This window comes from Betta splendens, chromosome 16, assembly GCF_900634795.4.
Source record: "Betta splendens chromosome 16, fBetSpl5.4, whole genome shotgun sequence".
In the NCBI taxonomy this organism is placed as follows: Eukaryota; Metazoa; Chordata; class Actinopteri; order Anabantiformes; family Osphronemidae; genus Betta; species Betta splendens.
The window spans coordinates 18776377-18797696 of NC_040896.2; the positions used below are offsets into that span (position 1 = coordinate 18776377).

Here is a 21320-nt window from a genome sequence, read left to right on the forward strand (position 1 = left end):
GCTCCTTGATGCCCTTTTAAGTCAATGACAGAAACAGCAGCAGCCAGTGGCCTGACAGCCTGACTGAGCGCTTGCAGGAGAGCCCTCCATCCGTCACGGGTGCCTGCTGCGTGTGTGTGCGTAAGTGCGAGACTTGCTGGATGTTATTTTAAATGTGTTTTAACAGTGATGTAACGTCAAGGCGCCTCTGACATAATTAGACGTTTTATTTTCATTTGTTTCCAGCCCTCATCGTTCCCCATCAGGCGGCTGGCATCACGCTGTCACCTACCTGTCACCTGGAAAGGAGTGGGGGTGCTTTGTGTTGGTGGTGGTGGTGTGTGTGTGTGTGTGTGTGTGTGTGTGTGTGTGTGTGTGTGTGTGTGTGTGTGTGTGTGTGTGTGTGTGTGTGTGTGTGTGTGTGTGTGTGTGCTGGCCAGGAACTAGCGCACAGCTAAAGTGAGTGAATGAAGTGATTGAGATGGAAACAAGGGAAGTGATTGAATAAGAGTGCTTGATAGATCAAGGGTTACGAAGTACATATGAAAATGGGAGAATTAAGATTGAACCTGAACCAACCTCATTTTAGAGAGCGACAAGTCCTAACTTGATTAACAAGAGCCCAAAAAGCTAACACAATTTGCTCCTCTGTGACCTCCGACAGTCCTTTTCCAGCTGTAATTGGTGCAGGGTTGGACTGTTAGCTACAGCTACACAATCATTGCAATTACATTCCAGCAGCCAACCTGACACACTGAAATATTATCTGCATGCGTGTGATCTGTTTAAAGGTTATAAATCGGCTCCTTCACGGCGCTAAGATGCAATACTAACAAAATAAGTAGGAGATTTAAAAGTTGAACTAATCTGTCCTGGGAACGGAGCAGTCAGTAATGGAGGGGATGTGAGTTACAGTGTGTGTGTGTGTGTGTGTGTAGGGATTCACAGGATGATGACTAACTGGGGAGTTTGTACTGGAGCTCAGTGAAATGATACACACATCTAGTTTATTAGTTGGAAGTGTAAAACTATCCCTCTACCCTGCCAGAATAGCATCACGGTGGCAAGTTTTGACTGACTTGGTTTTTGTCAAGTGTGTATAATTGGTTTATAATCCTTTAACGTAGCATTCCTAATCCCTGACAACAGCACTGGAAGTCATGATCTCATGTAGGAACGCATGGAAGCAGCCGAGCATAGGTTGAGCGGCGATACAATGCGCCGTGCAAACAATTTAGGAGAGAGTAATGACAGAAACATAAACATAGGCTCATGAACTCATATATAGAACTCACTGGAAAAGGCATCAAATGCAACATTTACACAGATGTAGGAAGGACAAAGTTTACATAATGTATTTACGCTGAAGCAGGCTGCGAGAGGCTTTATTAAAACTTTGAAGTGTTTTTTAGACTTTCCTAAAACAAAATTATAAAAGCCGGAGCTAAGAGCTGTAAACACTTGGTCTGTTGCCACTAACTACTTCACTCTGTCTCCGTTTGATGACTGTCTCTATTTTTTTTTCCTAATTAGAAGTCAAACAGACAATTCGAAACTTTTTCTGGTGTTGACGAGCCGACTGCAGCTGTTTTGAATGCCGCGTGGATCATGGTGCGGTTCAGGATTGATGTGCGTGCGCGACGCTCAGCCGCAGCAAGCGTTTTCCAGGGTTGTAGGGACCTAAAGCCTGTTTAAACTTCACTTTAAAAACTGCGCCTTAGCAACAGTAACTAAGGTTTTAGCAAATGGTCAGTTGGGCAGAAAAGAAACAGGGAAAAACCATCCTGATATTTTGCATTGCACTCGTGGCAACATCTTAGCCCAACTAACGGCCACGACTGGGATGGAGCCCCTCAATAAAACATGCAGACGCCGAAATGTGTTCATCCTGCGGATGGCTGTGACGCGCGGAGGGAAAAAGTTAACACCTCAAGCTCTCCTTCTCCTGCCTCTGACAGGATTCATTGTTCCTCGCTGATTTGTGTGCTTTTTATGTTAATCACTCCTCCTCACACACCGGTCGTGTCTGAGGGAGTGGGAGGAGGCTGGCGGTGGGGGATTCAGTGGTCGTCAGCCGCCAGGGTCATTTGTAACCGCTGATGAATGAGCGACTCGAATAAATAAATAAGTGCACTGCATGCGACCCACCCAGCGTTTCCCAGGGTCCTGGGCGTTGGGGGGTGAGGGGGGGGCTTGAGCACAGCGACAGGGCCACAATTGATTTCCTCATTGCTTCAGTTTGTCGCTTAATCTGGCGATATGCTGATAAATCTTCGCACTTTGTCAATTAATTTCCCTGAAAAATGAGACCTAAAATGGCGAGCACATCAATACAGCAGCGGATTCCGTGTCAAAAATTAAGCGGTAAAATTAATTGCCCTCCCATCCGCTCCTGCTAAAACATAACTAATGAGGGAGGCAATTAAAGCTGCATGCAGACTCCTCCGGGGTTATTTAAAACACACACACACACACACATATATATATATATATATATATATTCACGTGCACAAAGAGAGGTTGTATATTTTGACTTCAAAGTTCTTTTATTGTCTTGCAATAAGGCATATTTAATTCCACCAAGGGGTGCAGGGTTGAGGTGCAGCACGGGAACAAAGGAATAGGAGCGACAAGCCCCAAACTTTAGGGGCTCTCAGCTCACACACATTAGCAGGAAATGTCTTTTCTGAGCAGGCATTGCTGCTTCTCCACTGGAGGCTCACGCCGCGAGCAACCGGACCTGTGGCTCGACCGCGTCCGTCGCGCGTCTCGACCTCCCCTTTGTGAGGATGCTCACGGTGCAGCGCTGGCCGGCTACTAGACCGGCGCTGACAGCAGCGCGTCACCTCGGCACCGGCCTCCTCCGCCGTCCCCGCCCGGGTCCTCGGAGGCCTCCCCACCACAGAGCAGCAGATGAAAAGCACACGTGTAATTTATCGCCAGCGTTTCCTCCTCGAGAATAATTGTGGCGACCGCAGCTGGGCACAGGGATCGATGGCTATGGATTTTTCTGTGGTGGGGTCTTGTAGTGTTAGGCGTAATGAGAGATGGAAAGGAAGGGGGGGGGGGGGTGGAGGAGGGACTGGTGCTGTTGTTTTTCTAATAAGGAGAAAACCTCTGACAAGATGCTTAGTAACTATTCTGGAGTTTAGAGACCCAGAAATAAAGGGGTTGTTTATTTTAATTAAAGGCCCCAAATTGGTTTTGTTTCTATGAGCAACGAGTCCTGCAGCAACAGAAAACTTTCCACCGAAGTTGCAACAGTTTGGGTAAAACCACACAAAATGTTCTCACGCTTTAGCTTTTTGTCACAAACTCACTGGTGCACATTGTAAACATACTGTGTGCAAAGTGTGTGTTCATGTTTTTTGGCTTCACATGATACAAAGAACATTTGTAGGAGAGTTCTTAATGTTGTTTTTCTCATTTAGACACTGGTCTTAGTATTTAATGAACTAAAGATTTAAATTGTAAGTGTAACAAAGGCTTCAGAATCATTCTTAAAGTTTCGCTTTCTTCCTAGCATTTTCCAATGAGGTGATCTCACAAAGGGCTGGTTTTCTGTTTATTAACAGGACAACATAGTTCCTTTAAAGGCCGTTCACTGTGGGACTGAGCTCTGAACCCGTGTGCAGCCGCTAACGAATGCACCTTTTTAAGGCTCTTTCTCTCTCCTCTAAGTGGCACTGCATTAAAACTCTTCTCACAGCCGAGTGGCTTTAAATGGGTGTAATGGTGGAAACTTGAGGCTGCTTTGTCTCTGTGGACCCGGTGAAAGCTGCTATCTGTGCAGCAGAGGAGCAGAGCGTCGCCGAGGCCCAGCTGGAAGAGTCACCGCCAATGTGTTACCGGCGAGTTCAACATCAGCACTTAGATGAATATGTAAACGATAGGGATCTTGGCGGCACCGAATGCGCATGCATGTTGGATTTAGCTGGCTTCCGGACACGTATAAAACACGCAACGCGCCGCACGCTGTCTGTTGGGTGTGTGGGGGTGCGCACGCACATCTGTGTCCGTTCCACAGATGTGTTTCCCCTCTCGCAAATGTGGTGGCGTGTGCGCGCGCAGGAGCTAACTGTGTGTGTGTGTGTGTGTGTGTGTGTGTGTGTGTGTGTGTGTGTGTGTGTGTGTGTGTGTGTGTGTGTGTGTGTGTGTGTGTGTGTGTGTGTGTGTGTGTAGAAGCACAGTGAGGGAGACAGGCGAGAGAAGCCATCATGCTGTTAATGACAGAGCCAGATGCAGGGTAGAGAGCGGGAGAGTAAAAAAGCTCTCCACGCTCCCCATCTGGAAGGCATCGCCCCCAAATGAAGTTGTACAAAACCATCCCATTGATAATAAAGCTAATTTTTATGGCTCTGACAAGTATGTAATTATGTTCAGCGGTGCTTTTCAGATTTTATCACAGTCAATAAACCACACTGGCAATTTCCCGTCCCCCATTTGACATATTTACATGGATCCATCTGATTGGAGGAATTAGTTAGCTGTGAGAGCTCTGATGGATATACACTAGTGATCTGTGACTTCTGCTCGGCTCATCTGTTAGAAACCAGACTCGCTGCTCATCTGTTCAGTCTGTCTTTTCTTTTCTCAGTTTCCGCCTGGCTCCTCTTTAACACGTTCATCCCAGTCGTTGGCTCAATATTTCCTCCTCCTTTTGTCCTTCACTTCAGTGCTCGGCTTTTTGCTCAGTGGCACCTCGACAGAAGCTCTAAATATATCGCTGTTCCACTGACAGGATTCATAACTCTCTGTCAATAACCCTGATAGATTTAATGTTGTAATTTTGACTTACTTTCTCACATTTTTATATGAATGTTGTGCCAATATTATATGATGCAGATTAATTATGATGAGTATATTTAGACCCAAGTAAAGCAGCTGAAACAATGTAGACGTTGAATTGCCCTTGGTTTCCGTCTGTGCAGGAGAGAAGTCGTACCTGTGTGATCTGTGTGGTTTTGCTGGAGGCACCAGACACGCCCTCACCAAGCACCGGCGCCAACACACAGGTAAGCGACGGCGCACGCACCGCAAGCTCACGCAGCCTCTTACAGACTCCCAGTTTACAGATCTGACTCTCACTCTACGCGGGCGCTGCCGTGTGACGCGCCGCTGGCAGTGATAGGCATGTGTACCAGTATGGCTGACTGAATCTGAGATTTTTAATTTCAGTTATCATTTCACCATGTCATTCTGTCGCTTTGGGAAATTGCATTTTTCAGATAGGCTGTCAATAACAAGAGCTTTTGGGGAGATTGGGATAGTGAGACAAATACTGTTCTTAACCGTTGTCTGGCAGGCGCCCAAGGATCAAGAATCCTCTTATAAATATTCATTTAGGTTTTCATAATTTATTTGGTTTACTCCCCACTTTCTCCTCCATTTCCCCCCTGAAACCTTCAATTTCTGGCCTCGTCTCCCGTGTTGACATGTGTCAATTCCACAGAATTAACTGTATATTCAAATGTGTTGTCAAGCAACTGCATGCAAAATGGACCTCGCTGACTAACTGTGGTGTTTGTTTATAAAATCCTCTTCTTATGCCAGAATTTATTTGTGATCGTGAAGTTTTTTCACTTTTTTATTAAAAAAATTAAGTTATTAAGTTAATGGTCATTTTGTTTTTTGTCAGCGTGGAGATGTCTCTAAGTCACATTAATGACGCATCCGTCAGTCTGTCATCGCCTTTCTCCTTCTCTTATCCCCTCCATTCTCCACCTCACAGGAGAGCGGCCGTTCAAATGCAAGCTCTGCAACTTCGCCTCCACCACCCAGTCCCACCTATCACGCCACAAACGCGTGCACACCGGAGAGAAACCCTACCGCTGCCCCTGGTGCGACTACAGGTACTGGCTCATTGACCCTCTGATGGCCGCTGTGGGTGGGGGGGGGGCAGTGCGGCGTGTGTGTATTTGTGTGTCTGGCGTTGGGATAGCAGGTGGCCCTGTACGGTGGTGTTATAATGCAGGCCTTTAATGCGTGTGGGAGCGGTAGAAGGCAGACAGGTTTAATCTCCACTGCACGGCTCTATCTCATCACTCTGCCATCATCAACAGGCCCGGCCAGACCCCCGCACCCCCCCCCCCCCCCCCCCCCCACCCCCACCCCCACCCGACACACACACTGCCAGTCTCTCTCACGCACGCGCACAACGTCACTGTCACTGGCAGGTCCCTGTCATTAAAACACCATCATACCACATCAGTAATTACACAGGAAATTGTCGGTGAAATTGAAAAAGTTTTGGCCGGCGTTGCACACCTCCACCCCTCTCCCTTTCCCTTCCTCCCCTTGTCTCCGCCGGTGCCGTCCTCTCATCCCGCGCTTCCTCATCAGGTTGTGGCAGAAGAGTGTGAAAGGGAATGATCCCAAACCCATCATTGGTTTTAGATGTACTCTTCACTCGTTTCCCCCCTCTGTGACAAAATCATTTCAGCTGCTTGCTACACCTGCTCTGCTGCAGTGAAGCGCTCAGCTCGTTTCATCTGTCTTTGGTGTGGCGTGCAACTTCAAAAATGAAATGCTTGGAAGTAGTAATTGTAGCGACGCTATTATTTTGTACTTATCATAGGATGATGTTACTTGTAAATAAAGGTGTTATAAGCTATCAAGCTGTGCAGGGTGATTAGGGTACATGAAGCTCTGAAGGTTTTTAACAGCAAATTAGAACATGTGTAAAGTGGACGCGTCCGGTCTTTTAAAAGGAGCTCACAAGGTCAGAGAAATGTGCTACAAGTAGAACTAGTGCCATTAGTTTAAGAACCAAACTGCCTCCTCTCAGACATTAGCATTGCCAGGCTGGTGTGAACACACCCAGGTGTAAACAGCAACACCAGAGCAGAGAGGAGAATGTCTCAGTTCGGGTATGAGAAGCTTTGGGAAACTCCATGCTATAGTTCAGTTACATGGCTACAATCAATAACAAAACTTTATAACTTTGGAACCCTGGAAAGAACCAGAAGACAGTTGAAAAGATGCTTATTGAGCCAAATGATCTGCACTTATCCTGAGTGGCTAAATGATCATTACAGGGGGAAATATACGGTAACAGTAAATTCAAAGCCCAGTTAACATTGTTGTGGCCCCGGAGGGGGGGGGGCCACTGCATGTTGGCGTCTGCATGTTGAGGGTGCGGAGGGGATGGAAGCAGAGCAGGGCTTAAAGTGAGGATGAGGATCTGACTGTGAGGAGCCTCCGACTGCTGTGAAGGGCCTCTGTGTCTCATTGTTTTCATACACACCTAGCCATGATATGAACATACAGTACTGGATGAGTCGGCATAGGTCTGGGCCTCGTGACATCTCCTGCCTCCTTACACTAAATGTTTGTCTTTTTTAAGGAGACGCACGCTAATAAAATATCCATATTAAATGTTATGGGTGACACGTCTATGGCTTCCACTTGATACGGCGTTATCTCCATCAAGGCTGCTGCTCAAATTCATGCAAATGAACAGGGAGTGAATGATCTATCAAATGCCACTCATCTCCTATTCAGACAGAGATAGATAATAGAGGGGGATAATTATAGCTGGGGAATGGTAGTAAAAATATTCTAATGATATTGCACTGGGAGTCCTTGGCTGTCAATTAATGGTGTCTGTGTGACTGTTCTCCAGCTATTTATGCAAACCGCAAAACTTCTTTACTTCAGTGTTTAAGGATCATTTCTATTGTTCACAATGAGCACTTTTTCCCCCACGCTGAAGGCACGGTGGCGTCTAAAGCGGGCTAATTGATATGTAGCCTCTGACTCCTGCCACGCTGCCAGCCTTCTGGGGCTATTATTGTTTATTGAACGCCGCGGCGTTCGCGTTTCAATCTACCTGTTAAAATACAGTTTCAGTTGGTGGCGACGGCGGCTTTGAGGCCGACACGCTTACTGTCAGTGCCAGGGAGGTTTGCGACCTCGTAAAGTGAAGGGAGAGACGAGGGAGGAGTGTGGTGGGGGGGGTGCATTAATGATGATAACCGGGCCTCTTTGGCAGAATAAGATTCAAATAGCAGCAGTGATCCAAATGCCCCCCCCTCTACTGTTAACACACAAAGAAACACATTTAAATATCCTCTAACGAAGCCTCTCAATTACACCTCTCCCATTACCATGCACTTGTTGGGAGGAGGAATGTAGAAACGGATAAAATAAAGGGGAGAGAGTTGCCGAGACGGGGTGATGTATCCGTCGAGCATCACTGTGGCTGATTCCCATGGCGAGTGCGTCGGATGGGGGAGGAAGTTGAAACAGTGTTGGACTAATTAATACGGTGTATCGTAGGAGGGCTGGTGTGGGCTTTCACTAACTGTGACACCTGCTGACTCCTAAACGAACGTTGTGTTGTTTTAATATGACAATTACACCATTACCATATCTGAGAGATAGTATTGCCCCCTAGGAATCCACCCGCACGCTCACTTTGGAACCTTTTAGCTCTGCTTCAAATTTTATCTATTTATGCTGCCGCTTTCGAATAAGAAATCAGTTCGCTTTCAATATTAAATGCATTTTTTAGCGGCGTAATTTGCGTTAATTCACGTGCGTGTGACAGTTAAAGTTTTACTCGCTCCCTTTTTTCATTATGCAAAGTCAGCAGATGTGGCCGTGATTTGTCTGTGAACCTGTTATTGTTTGGCTGGTGATGGCTGGTAATTGAGTAATCAACAAGGATATTTCCTCATTTGTTTGAAAAGTTGAGTGATTGCTCTGATTGTTTTGGGTTCTGGTTCTTTTAAAAGTGTCCGTTCCTTCCGTGTGTCTGTTAGGCCTCGCGTCCAGTTCAGCATTTGTTTATATTCCAACCAACCTGAAACCTAAAAGCAGAACTTTACCGAATGAAAAATCTGACGTGACGTTTTTGTCAGGTTGAATCATCTTATAGCAGCTCCATCAGCTCCATCCTGATATTTTAGTAATAGAAAATACCTCGGACTTCTACTTTTAAAGTGCTATTCCATCCCTTTGCTGCGACCAGCGCTTCCCTGCCTACTTTGTTCCGCTTTGTGAGGACCCCTCTTTGTTCAGCGCTGGCTGGTGCTCATGAATTTGATACAGCATGAACAGAACACAGGAAGGGCCCACACTGTTTTTTTAAGGCCCCAGTGGAGGCGGACTGGACTCTGGCCTCATGATGGAGAGAGGTGTCTCTACAAAAGTGAAAACAAATTCTCTCCTTGGCTGGCGTGAGCTATGGCACTGTGAGGCTTTATTGTCCCGGCCAAGGTGATAAGGGAGAGTAATTGCGTATTATACTGTCCGAGAATGTCAAGTCCAAACTGAACACGGGTGCCCCATCCATCAGCACACTGCGGTGTGTGTTGGTGTGTGTATGAAACCGTGTTCCACACTGCAAGTACTTGCTTGCATGATGTATTATGTGCACATGTAAGTGGGTGTGTGTGGGTGTTTATGGATTAAATATATATATAAGTGTCAGTGTTTTTCCACCTACGTAATCATAGAGATTCCAAATTTCTTACGTGGCAGGTTTGCAAAGGCCTGAGTTCGTATGTGCATGTTCAGATGTTTTTTGTTCCCCATCGGGCCGCTTCACCAACACGCGTGTCTGTTTGTGTCCATGGGCAGGTTTGGATAGAGCCTGTGAGCAGGTCAGGCAGCGTCATTAATCAGCAGAGGGCTGTGACTCTCTGAGCTGACATCATTACATCCTACGCCCCGCAGTAGCTCACCGCTCGGTCTGCCCCATCTGAGCGCGCGCGCACACACACACACACACACACACACACACACACACACACACACACACACACACACACACACACACACACACACGCGCGCGCTCCTACATCGCTCCTACCGTAGCGCATGACGTGCTCCACATGTTATCCGGCCTCCAGATCCAGGACTCTCCCAGCAGTCACTCTGCCCACTGCCCCCGAAACTCGGAGGAAAGAAAATATCGTCGGAGCACCAAAGAATATCAAATCATTTGCATTATGCAAATATTGTTTGTGTGAATGCGGTCGTTTGCTGGATGTGGGCATGTTTCACGGAGGCATATTTAGGCTGAGAAAGCTTAAGGAGTCTGTCCAAACAAGACTCTTCCCTTAAAGCTAAAGCCAGGCTGGTTTTGTTTTTTTTCCTGTGTCCTTCTGTGTCATCAATACAAGAAAATAAACGTTAGCGCAGCCACCGCTTCTTGGGAGCTTCGCCAACCATTTATCTTACGTATCTTATTTATCTTTTATTCTTTTGATTTTTTTTTTTTTATGTTTTAGATCCAACTGTGCCGAGAACATCCGGAAGCACATCCTGCACACGGGGAAACACGAGGGTGTGAAGATGTACAACTGTCCAAAGTGCAGCCACGCCACCAACTCTCCCATGGAGTTCCGCAACCACCTGAAGGAGCACCACCCTGACATTGAGAACCCAGACCTCGCCTACCTGCATGCAGGTAACGTGTTCCTGTGGAGGATTCGTGTCCATATTTTAATGACTTTTCTGGGCAGTACACGCTGGCACTGTGTTTGCGTGGGCACTGGTTCACCTCAGTGCCTATTGACTTTCTCAATATCTACAGCTCCATCAGTGAAAGGACCGTCCCCTGATGTAGAATTCTTGTCAGAACATAGAGTTTGCCTACAGTTACATTTCATGCTTAATTCCCACAATGCCTTGTCAAGAGCAGCTTTGTTGGATCGTCTCAGTAAAATCATTATTTATAGCATATGGGGGTTCAGCTCGTATAATATGCCTTCTGTCTTTCTGAATCTCGTCATCTCTTATCGTATTATTAGTTACCCTGGCGATGTCATCAACGCTGACTCAGCTTGCGTTAATTTATAATAGAAGGTCTGTGTCAAATGTGATGTAGCGTCAAAAGGCAAAGCTAACCAACAGAATACTCACCTGTGTCAGACCGTGGGGTGTAGCTTTGTCGAGGAGACAGTCTCTTCATGTGTAACGCTGTCGTGTGGACAGTGATCTGCGCGCTTCCAGTATACACCCGGAAACGTTTAGAATCATTCCACTACATTAAAACCACCTGGCGGCCCCCACAACCCCAGCCAGGCTCTATTATTCCAGCAGGTCAGATCCTCCAGATTCCCTGAGTGTGTTTTTGTCAGAGGATCAGGTCTCGCTATTCAATGCTGATGGAGGGCACCTGGCCACAAAGAGGCAGCACTCAGAGACTGCTGGTCCAGCCATCCCTGCCAATCACTCAGGCCACGGAGACAGATGAAATCGTGTTCCTCCTCTATTGCTTCCTTTGTATCCCAGTGTTCTCCCTTTGTCCTTGAAGGCCACCAAATCCAATTGGCAGAGTGCTTGTCCTTCAGAGGAGCAGGGAGGACAGCCTTTATCCTGTTATCCTTCTGACCTTACATAAAAGCAGTAGAGTTGAAGGGGAGCACCATGGGAAGGAGGCCAGGCAGGGACATTACTAGAAAGTGGCTGTTTTCTGGTACGTCTGTGGTTTATTTGCTACTCAAACCGAATGGATGCGAGTTGTGTCTTTGTGCTGACTCCGAAAGTTTTTTTATTCTTATTCTTGGGTCTAATTTTAATTCTTCAAATCAACACATCGGCTGCTGCCTCTGATCTCATTTACTTTTGCCTCCTAACCTCCATGTGCAACCTCTTCACCTTCAGCTCCTCCCCAAAACACCACCTTCATATTCCTCACACCCTCTCACCTTTAACCAAAGTGGACCTTTATGCCTTTGTTTACCATTTCACCTTGAATGTGGCCTCACCCCTCTGTCCTTATGCATGAACGACCTTTGGGCAACTCGCAGTTTGATTTAGTTTCCCTCTAAGTTTAGTATCTTAAGCCCTGTGAGGCCCCTGTAACAACTTTTATCAGGCCAGTAGGAAATTTCTCTTTGTGCGTCTAAGCGAGTGACACCACACAACATGGGTTTCAGATTTCAACATTACGAGCCAAGGTCAAGTCTTGTCTGGAATGTGCGTCATCCCTCAGTCTTCTGGAGGAAACACATCCTCCTCTTTCAGACAAGTTGAGCAGTATTTTTTTTCCGCGATGTCATTTTGATGATCTAATTGGTATTCTGCTCACTCCATGCCACAGATATGAACCAAAAGAATGACAGCAAAAGAAATGATCCAAAAATGCAGCTGCTGGTGTTTCTTTGCCTTGAATAAAATTCTCTACTAAACCAATTTTCAGGGAGAATTGACTGATCGCACTGCGCTTTCATCGATGCGTTACGGTTTGCTAAAAACTTGGCCTCACGATAGCTACACACACATATAAACTATATAATCAACACCTCTTAACCTGTTTAAAACCAAAGGAATCAAAGACAGGTGGTTTGAAAAGGCATTGAGAGAACACTTGTGACCTTACTCGCTTTCAAACAAGGGAAAAGGAAGGTGGAGGTGGTAGTGGAAGGAGCAGTGTTTCATCTAAGTAGACAGAACAAGACCAAAAGAAAGAGACAGGGGAAAAAAAGATTAAGAAGGTAGATGTTGAATTAACCTGCTTGTGATTGCTCTCTGTCAGAGTGGCACCAGGGCCAGCAGCGAGAGGCAAATCGTCTGTGATGGCCCTTCCCGCTGTTCCCCCTTTGAAAGACACAGATCAAACGCACCCCAGTCATGAGCCTTTACAGCCCCTTGCGCCGGATTGATTGACAGCCGAACGTCTCCGCCGCTGGTCTGTCGTCCCGTATCACTCTCTCTTCCTCTCGCTGTCCTCCGTTCTTTATTCAGCGTCGCACTTCGAATTAAAGCCCTTCTCAAGGATGAAAGCAGAAGTCCTTTGCAAACGAAGGAAGAGAGGGAATTAGACCCCGGCGAGTGATGGCGGGGAATGATGATGAGGATTTGAGGGTGAAAAAAAAAAAAAAAAGCAGGAAAGAGAACGAAGGTTAGATATGTGAGGGGGGAAATATCGCTGATAGGCCACATTTTAATAAAACTGTAATGACAATTGTCTTCCTTGTGCGATGTGCACAGAGATACGCGGGGACGAAGCGGCGGTGCATGTGTGATCTCGGTGCAGATAACGCCGCAGCGGAGCTAGAGCTACAGGTACCAGATAGCGCCGCGACTTTGCTAAATTACCCATCTGCCAGAACTTTCTGCTGGAAGTTAAAGTCCTGAAAGTATAGTGCAGCTTTGGGGAAACGGTATCTTTTCCTCTTCTTCGGATATTTCCCTCCAGCGAGGTCAGCTGTAGTTGCAGGGCAAAGGCTGTGTTAAATCTGCCTCCTGTCCTGTTTGGAAACAAAAGCTGTGACGCACACACACCCACCCCCCCCCCCCCCACACACACACACACGCACAGGTGAGATGTCACCATTAGCTTTGTCAGAGCATCTTCATCCCACTATTTTTTAATTGTGAAATATTTCCCTAATTTTCAACCAAGGTTATAATTGCACATCCTGGGGGCACAGAGATCAAATGCTTTGTAATTAGCTAACAGCAACTGAGTGTTTGGATCTGCTGCTTAGTGCCTAAAAAGATAAAACAAATAAATAAATAAACTTCTTCAAGGCATTGTTGCTGCTTTATGCAAATAGTATTTTCCTTAATAATGCATGATCGATGGCTACTGTAGAGGGCTGGAGGAGACCTGGCCTTGTAAGTGATGATCTTAATACACAGTTACAACCACAGGCAAATTCATTAGTTTGCATATATTTTTCCTTATTAAACAAATCTGTAAACAAATATGGGTTTCGATGGCTTTTACTTAAGTTATGCATCTGGCTCCCCTCCCTCGTTCTCACCTTCTGTTCATCAGGTAATAAAACATTACTCGCGTGCATATTATGTTGCAGTGGCGTGTACGGGACAGGTGTGTGTGTCATGCAAATGCGTGGCGGCGTCCCAGCGCGTGTGACACGGCGTCGACACAGTGAAAGAAGCCGCAGACACCAGTGATAAAATCAGCATCTGTTTCTAATAACAATGTGTTATATGTGACATGTTCCAACGCGGGAAGGTACGCGGCAAACAATGCGACGCGGCTCCTGGAAAAAAACGCCTATAGGACATCACGTCGTCAGCGCCGGTGACGAACCCGCGTCTCGGCGTCGTCGTCCTTATGTTGCGCTCGTGTGATAGGCGTTCAGGGGAAAAAAAAAAAAACAAAACCTCGGTGCTCGGTGCGATGTGAAATCTGATGAGTGGAGATTAGGGCGAAGCACAGCTACTGTAACTTGAGCTGAATCGGTCCTGCGCATAACCCAAAACACCTCACGCCATTTTCTGACGCTCACATCCAAGATCCAGTGAAATCAGCCTGATATTAGCATTAATGCGACCCTGTTCTACTCACAGTATGTTTTTTTCGGGTCCTGGTCTTCCAAGGACTCAATGAGCACTCGTGTGAATAGACTTGACCTCACAACTCAGTTCTGCTCTTTTCCCCCATTCATCCCACTTTGCCTCATATCTTATGTCTAAATTGTTGCGCTACAGCGTGTATACCTACAACCACGCGCTCCATATGTAGTCTAGCTTGAGATATTACTGTTGAGGAGCAGCTGTTCGATGCCAGTGTGCCCCAGGAGACATGCAGCAAGGAGTGTGTGTGAATACGTTGGGGGGGATTAGCTAAAGTGTTTAAGGGAAAAACGCATGTGTCTCCGTAAACCAACGTGGGGCCGGTCTGGGCCGAGCAAGCAGCGATTCCTGCATAATGACCTGCTCCAATGAGCGTGAAAACTCCCCCAACTGGCTGCATTTATCACACATCAGCCTCAACAAACACGCTTTTGTTTCACAGTCTTCTGTTGTCTTCTTCCTGGCACCAATCAGACGCGTCTCCCGGCCGCTTAGCGGAACGTTCCGTCTTGAATGACAAGTCTCATCGCATCAGCATGGAGGCACGGAGGCAGCAGGTCTCTGGCTGCTCTGAATGGGAAGTGATGTCTACCTCGTGTCTGTGCCACCTTCAGGCCACCGCCGACACTTTTCCACTTGTTAAATTATGGCTGGAAGTCTGGAGTCATTGTCAGACGAGGTCAGCCTCTCCTTCTGCCTGAGCCTCTGGACAGGTTCTGTCACTGTCAGAACATGTGAGGCAGATTGATGGCCCAGCATACTGCTCCCTAGTGGTGCAGTAGCACGGTTGCTGTACCGTGGGCTGGACGTGTGCTGCACAGATGGCTCGGACGGGTCACAACGTTCAGTGTCACGAGGAGAACAGCAGTGAACTGCTTTGCAGCCCATTTTGCAGATTACATTTGGCAACAAATCTTGCACTTACTGAGCTGTAAGTAGTATTAAAGACCCAAACAACTTTTACTGGAGGGCTGTGGCACCAATTTTTGTTTAGATGCATTTTACACCCAGGTGTGAAGCTGGGAATGATTCATAAAGTGCTGAATTTCAGTGTATGTTTTAAATGCTAAACCTCTGTCTGCTTAATTAAACAGAGTAATGTACAGGACCTGCACAAACGCAGAACTTGTGGTATTTGATGAGGTATTTCATAACCTCAAGTGAAACTTGTGCTTATTTGCATCCAAGCAATAGATTTGTCCAAAGAGTTTAAACCCTTTATAAATAACAGTTTGACAGGGTTCATAAAGCACCACACAAATCAAAGCTCCACGTCGGTACTTTAAGCCTGAGCTTATAAAGTTATGCTGCAGACACAAACACAACAATGGCTGCTGTGAGTGACGTGGTGGGGATGCTCACAGGCAAGGCTGCGGCTCCTGTATGGGACAGTGGATATGGGACCAGACAGGCCGCCGGCTTCTATAAAGCCTCATCCATAATTCAGTCCTGCCTCTCCACCAGTTCAGACACACTGTACACATGCAGCTCCGCCGGACGGCTAAGCGGCCTGCAGCGCCAAAGCGAAGCCAGGAAGGAGGGAAGGCGCATAGTTAGTTGGGTAAAATAGTGGAAAGTGAAGAGGAGGAAACTGGAACTGCAGCAGCGACCAGGTTGTGAGACGAGGCCAGACTGCTGATTTTCCCTTCCAGTCCAGCTTGGCCTGTCTTGACCTTTACTGAGTCAACACAGCCTCTTGTACCAACATGTTTTCCCTGATCTACACCCTCATTGGCTGAAGTGCACTTCTGAGAGCTCAGCTACGACCTTTGCCCCTTTTTCTGTGTCGAGGACTCTCGTCTCCCTCCTTAGACCCGCTGGTCTGTGTGTGTCGTGTGTTTGGTGGCTCTCCAAACGTCTCAGCATCTGTAATTACCAACAGGCTCAACTTTTCCAGCTAAACAACCAATTACCAGTGCTTTAGCCCAGCCCAGTCCCATGTTTCCTGATACAGTGGCCTATTAGGGCCCCTTATTTCTCCCCCAGCATAATTGAATCCCCTGGCTGCTCATCAGTGGGCTAATTTAAGCCAATGTGCAGAGTTGGTAATCAGAGGGGCTTCCTATTAGACTATCAGACCCCAATTAAGTGCCTCTTATTTCCAACATAACAAGCCACTATCACCAGTGCTGTTATTGTATCTCCCTCTTTAGTGCCTAGTTTTGTTTGGGCAAATGTTTCAGTTCGGAGAAGAAAAAAAAGTAGAATAAACGAGTTTTAATGTTTCCTTCACCAGTTGTTTTCACTGATACAGATGTATTTGTGAAAGATGCCCTTGTAGGTGGAGGACACTAATTAGAGTGACACTACAGAGAAACATTTGAAGGATTCCTACATGGTTGTAAAAACCTCTTTGAGGCCACTCTGCAAGGGTTCTGTGTACGAACACAGCCTAAACAAAACACGTGACCAGGCGGATGCAGGCGTCTCATTAACATAAGAGGATCCCTGGCCTAATCGCTGCACCGTCTGGGTTCCCTGCACACGTCGCCACGAAATCATGTTAGAAGATTTATGGGCAGCGAAGTCTTTAAAGTTTAAAACATTCAAACCTCCGTGTCCTGCTGCCACTTGGGTCTGACAGAATCTGATGAGGCCTAATTTGACTTTAACGTGACAAATAGATTTGAAACTGAAAAAAAAAAAAAAAGTTCAAAGATGAATGCTTTCAGCGGCACCGGCACCTCTTTCTGTCCCCTTATGAGTATGAATGTCTCACTTTTTCTCCACTGCTCTCCCTCCTTTTCTCCCTGTCCTGTCTTGGTGACTGGTGAAGTTGAGGAGAGCCAGAGTGTGAAAGAGGCCCGTGGAGGGCGGATGACGACCGTCTTCACAAAGCATGTCTCCACTCGGGGGCTGATTCTGTGCAGCCTTTGTGTGTGTGTGTGTGTGTGTGTGTGTGTGGGTGTGTGTGTGTGTGTGTGTGTGTGTGTGTGGCAGGGAGAACTAGCCAGCGTGCGTGTCCTTGAGTCTGAGTGTGTTTAGACTCCCCATAGCCTAATTAAAGGGCGAGGAGAGCCACTCAAAGGGAGATTAAACCTAAAAGAGTAAATTAGCACTCAAAAGGGGTGTGGCAAATTCACACATATGCACAGGCCATGAAATTTCCTCTGACACCTGTGAAAAAAAGGCAAAAAGAGAAAAAGAAAATAAGGTGGATGGTGAGAGCGGAGAGAAGTTCAGCATTTGTGCAGAGCGCTGCACTGTGTTTGTTTAGAGGATCTTATTGGTCCTTTGTATGAGAGGAGTTCGACTGGGTGTTCAGCGTGCGCCTCAGACGCCTGACCAGCTGGAGGCCCGGATGAGTTAGCAGCTTTAAATGACTTTCTTACAGTAACTGTTGCAAGTTGCTTTGTACAAAACAAGTCTGTCAAGTGGATGTAATTAAATATTAGAAAAACAATGGATTCTTTTTAACGCACATGTGCCAAAAGGCTGCACTTGTGCCAAAACTGGATTAGGTTATTTTTGGATCCTTTCATATTAAAAGACATAGACTGGAAAAAAAGACTTCTGCTGCTGAGCAAAAGACAATGTGATATACAGTACTTTACCAATCTATAGAGCAAACAGTTTTTAATTGATGGCTTTGCAGGAAACAGAGTCAGGGAACAAGTCAATACAGTGTCTTCGTCCACGGATGCTTAAAAAAATGTGCATCTTGATTGTTGAATCAGTTAAGAGTGAGGGTTTGAATGATCTCACTGATCAGGGGTTGGGGTTTGTAGGAATGCGTGACATCACCAGTTCACGTCCACTAAATTATACTAATATCCTCGTACCGTTGTGTTACTCTCGGCCCACGGCTTGACTCCCTCACCCGCCGCTCACCCGCCGCTCACCCGCCGCTCCCTTCCTGCCTGCGTCTGCGGTGCCCCGTGTGTTTGTGCGCGTTGCTATTTCAGTGACATGTTTGTGTGCGCTGGGAGTGAGTGATGTGACTCCGGGCCAGCAGCTGAGCGCCGCCACGCTATCTGTCTCTCTGTCTGTTTGCCAGTCTGTCTGTTGTCTGTTCCGCGTTGTCTTCCACTCTGTTTGACTGCTATCAGACAAGTGTGTTGTTTGAGGAAGAAAATGTGTGTGTACGTGTCATCTGTCAGTGTCTCGCCGCAGAATCAGACATCTAACTGCGAATCTCGGCTTGGCACAAACACACATACTGTATGAAGATGCATGCGCACACAGCTTCACACTTCATCTCCAATTTTATAGTTCTTTGCCCTGAGGACTAAGTGTGTATGTTTGCGCGTCTAAGAGATTTCTTGTCTGTGTGTATACAAACACACACACACTTGCATGTCCTTCTGTTTGTGCGTGTAAGAAAATAGATCTCGGTTCTGTCACGGCTGGGCCTGCAGACATAAGAGGCCTTAACGGATGTCTCTCTCAGTGGAACACACACACACATGAGCAGGACCCTTCTCCCTCCTGGACTCGCAGTGAGGAATACAGAATCAGGTTCCTCTCCAGATAGTGATCAGCCTCGCCGCGGCTTCAGAAATGCTATCTTCACCGGGCGACTGAATTGATAATACTCCCCCCTACACATTTTATTACAAAGGCTCAGTTTGTAAAAAGGTAATCATTTACTGTTGCTGCTATCTCCCCTGAGCCATACATCTTCTGTCTTCACAGGACAAAGTTCCTCCGCTGTTACTAACGCTGCTTTTTCATTTTTTTTTATCTGTTTTATTTTTTTGCATTTTCGGGCCTTTTTTCCGGTACTGGCGGTTTTGTAGCTGGCGTTTTCCGACGGCCCACTCGCTTTTCGTTGAACGTACCGTATGTATTTTGCATATGTTTGCCTGCACGGCTGCTCAGTGTACACATGTCTATATGTGTCTGTGTGTAGGGGACACGGGAAGCGAAAAATGACAGTGAATGAAGGACTAATCCCTTTGGGCACATAGCAGAATCCAATACCAAGCACCAAAATCTCATCATTTCAATTATCATATTTATCATATTTATTCATTTTCTCCCAGCCAGGCTTAACGCCCTGTCTCTCTTCTCCTCCCTCTTCTCTCTCCCACCGCTCCCTCTTCTGTACATTAATCTATTTTTTCCTCTATTGCTCTCTCCGCTGGCGACATGTGAGCCTGCTACTCACTTTGATTGACAGCACTCAAGTGGCCTACGGAAAAGCGCCTCTTTTTTTTTATTTCCTTTCTTTTGGTCAGATGTTGTGCTGGTGATGCGGGGCCTTATCAGGAAACCCAATTTATTGCAGTTTCTCTGGGCGAAAGGGGGTTGCCACTCACGCTGACTGACAGCTCTCAGATTTGCAGGCGGCAGTGTAGGGATTTCCTTTAAGTTGTTATGTTTTTCCTTTTTTTTCTGTACTGTCAGAGATTACTCTACCGCACACTGATGTACATACACACCTTACACGCGCACACACAACAACGTAGCCCTTGGTTTTCGTCCGGTGATGTTGATGGACAGGAATCCACAGTCCTGCTTATCGCTCGCTGGGTCAAGCTCAGCCCCGTGAATGCATTTGCGGAGCGATCGTCCGATTCCATTCACGTAGGAAGGGGCGTTTATCATGTTTTACGATTTAACGCGTTTTCATTGCTGAGGACATTTCATGTGGGATTACAGCCACACGTATGGATTTATGTTTTAATCTCAGCCGTATGTTTTTACATGTCCCTTCTGGTCTGCGTGTGTGACCAACCAAACGCAAACCATTCTTTGTTCATCTGCGCGTGTCATCATTTGTGCATCGTTTGCATGTCCCCGTATCTGTAAAAACGCACGGGTGTGTGTGCATGTGTGTGTCGGCTGTGACCTCAGAATCCTGAGGCTTATCGTGGCGGTGTTCCACATTATTGATAGCGAGCGGAGATATCGACAGGCCAAGCGCCAGCAGCTTCCAGCAGCGCCGGCAAGCGGGATGGGACTTTGATATGACATATTGTGCGTCTCAGCACAAGCCATAAATAATTCTGACACGTTTTTGTATGCATGGGAAAGTCCTTGATTCAGCCTCCCATAAAAATAAACTTCTATTATGGAAGGTATTTGTCAAGTGGGTGCATGATGGATGGCCCGGCGTTTACCCTGTGGCAGGACGATGGGTTATGGATGCCCGCCGCCCCTTGCCGGGGGAGGAGTCGCACCCAGCAACGCTGACACCAGAGTAATTACTGCCCTCCTCGCCACAGCAACGGATGGGAGGAAAGTGGAGTAGGGATGAGGCTGGGGGGGCTGCTTTATGCGCACACCTGCACCTCCCTGCACACCCGCCTGTAATGTCACTTGCATAAAGTGGTGGAGGTGATCAAGGCTGTGTGGAGAGCCAGGCTGGGATGGATGGAATGCATTAGATGGATAGTAACTGGGATTGAATGTTGGATGTCTAGTTGATTGATTTGCTGGAAACAGGTGCTATTGATTCTTCATAAAGATGTTACATGTCATGTTTGAAAGTACGTCGTCGTGTCGCTGTCTGATGGGCTCTGACATTTTTCTTTAGTTCAAGTTAACAGGGGGGGGCCTTTGACCAACCTCATTGTAATTCTCAACCTTATTGTACGGGGCAGTATACACAGACGCTGAGATGGTTAAGAGTCAATTAAAGCTGGGTATCTTAAGAGCAGCTACCATACTGTGCGCAGTAACCGTTACTGTAGGTGAAAATGGAGCGAATGAACCTTGAGACATTAGAACCTTCATTGAGTAAAGAATGCTCTGGGAAAAACAAAGCCAGGCTAGCTCCAAAATACTGGAAGTGAAGACCTGACTGAGCATCACCAGCATCTGGTGAAGTTTGAGTTCCACACTTCAGGTCATCGGCGACCACAAATTATTTGTGATTAATTGAAACTTGACAAAATTAGGCTCCATGAATAGCAATATTTGGTGTTCTTAAACGGTTTCATCAATATTTTGATCCCGGGTTTAAAATCCATCATGCTGGTTTAAAGCCAGTGCAGCTTTTTTCAGTTTAATACGATACAAATGAATCTCTCTAGTAAGGATACAATATGTCCTCTGGCTCTGAGATGGCCATTCACCGTACACTGCCATTCAGCCTATTTTAGTCCAAGTTT

General features: G+C 46.6%; 1 protein-coding gene across 1 annotated transcript in view; it reads left to right on the forward strand.

Moving 5' to 3' along the window:
* The window catches only part of znf407 (zinc finger protein 407), a 117713-nt gene that overhangs the window by 74436 nt on the left and 21957 nt on the right, over positions 1 to 21320 (forward strand). Inside the window, exons 7-9 of the mRNA XM_029129375.3 lie at positions 4911 to 4994; positions 5711 to 5831; positions 10218 to 10396. Of these exons, the coding sequence (XP_028985208.1) occupies positions 4911 to 4994; positions 5711 to 5831; positions 10218 to 10396 (384 nt within the window). The remainder of the gene's footprint in view (positions 1 to 4910; positions 4995 to 5710; positions 5832 to 10217; positions 10397 to 21320) is intronic.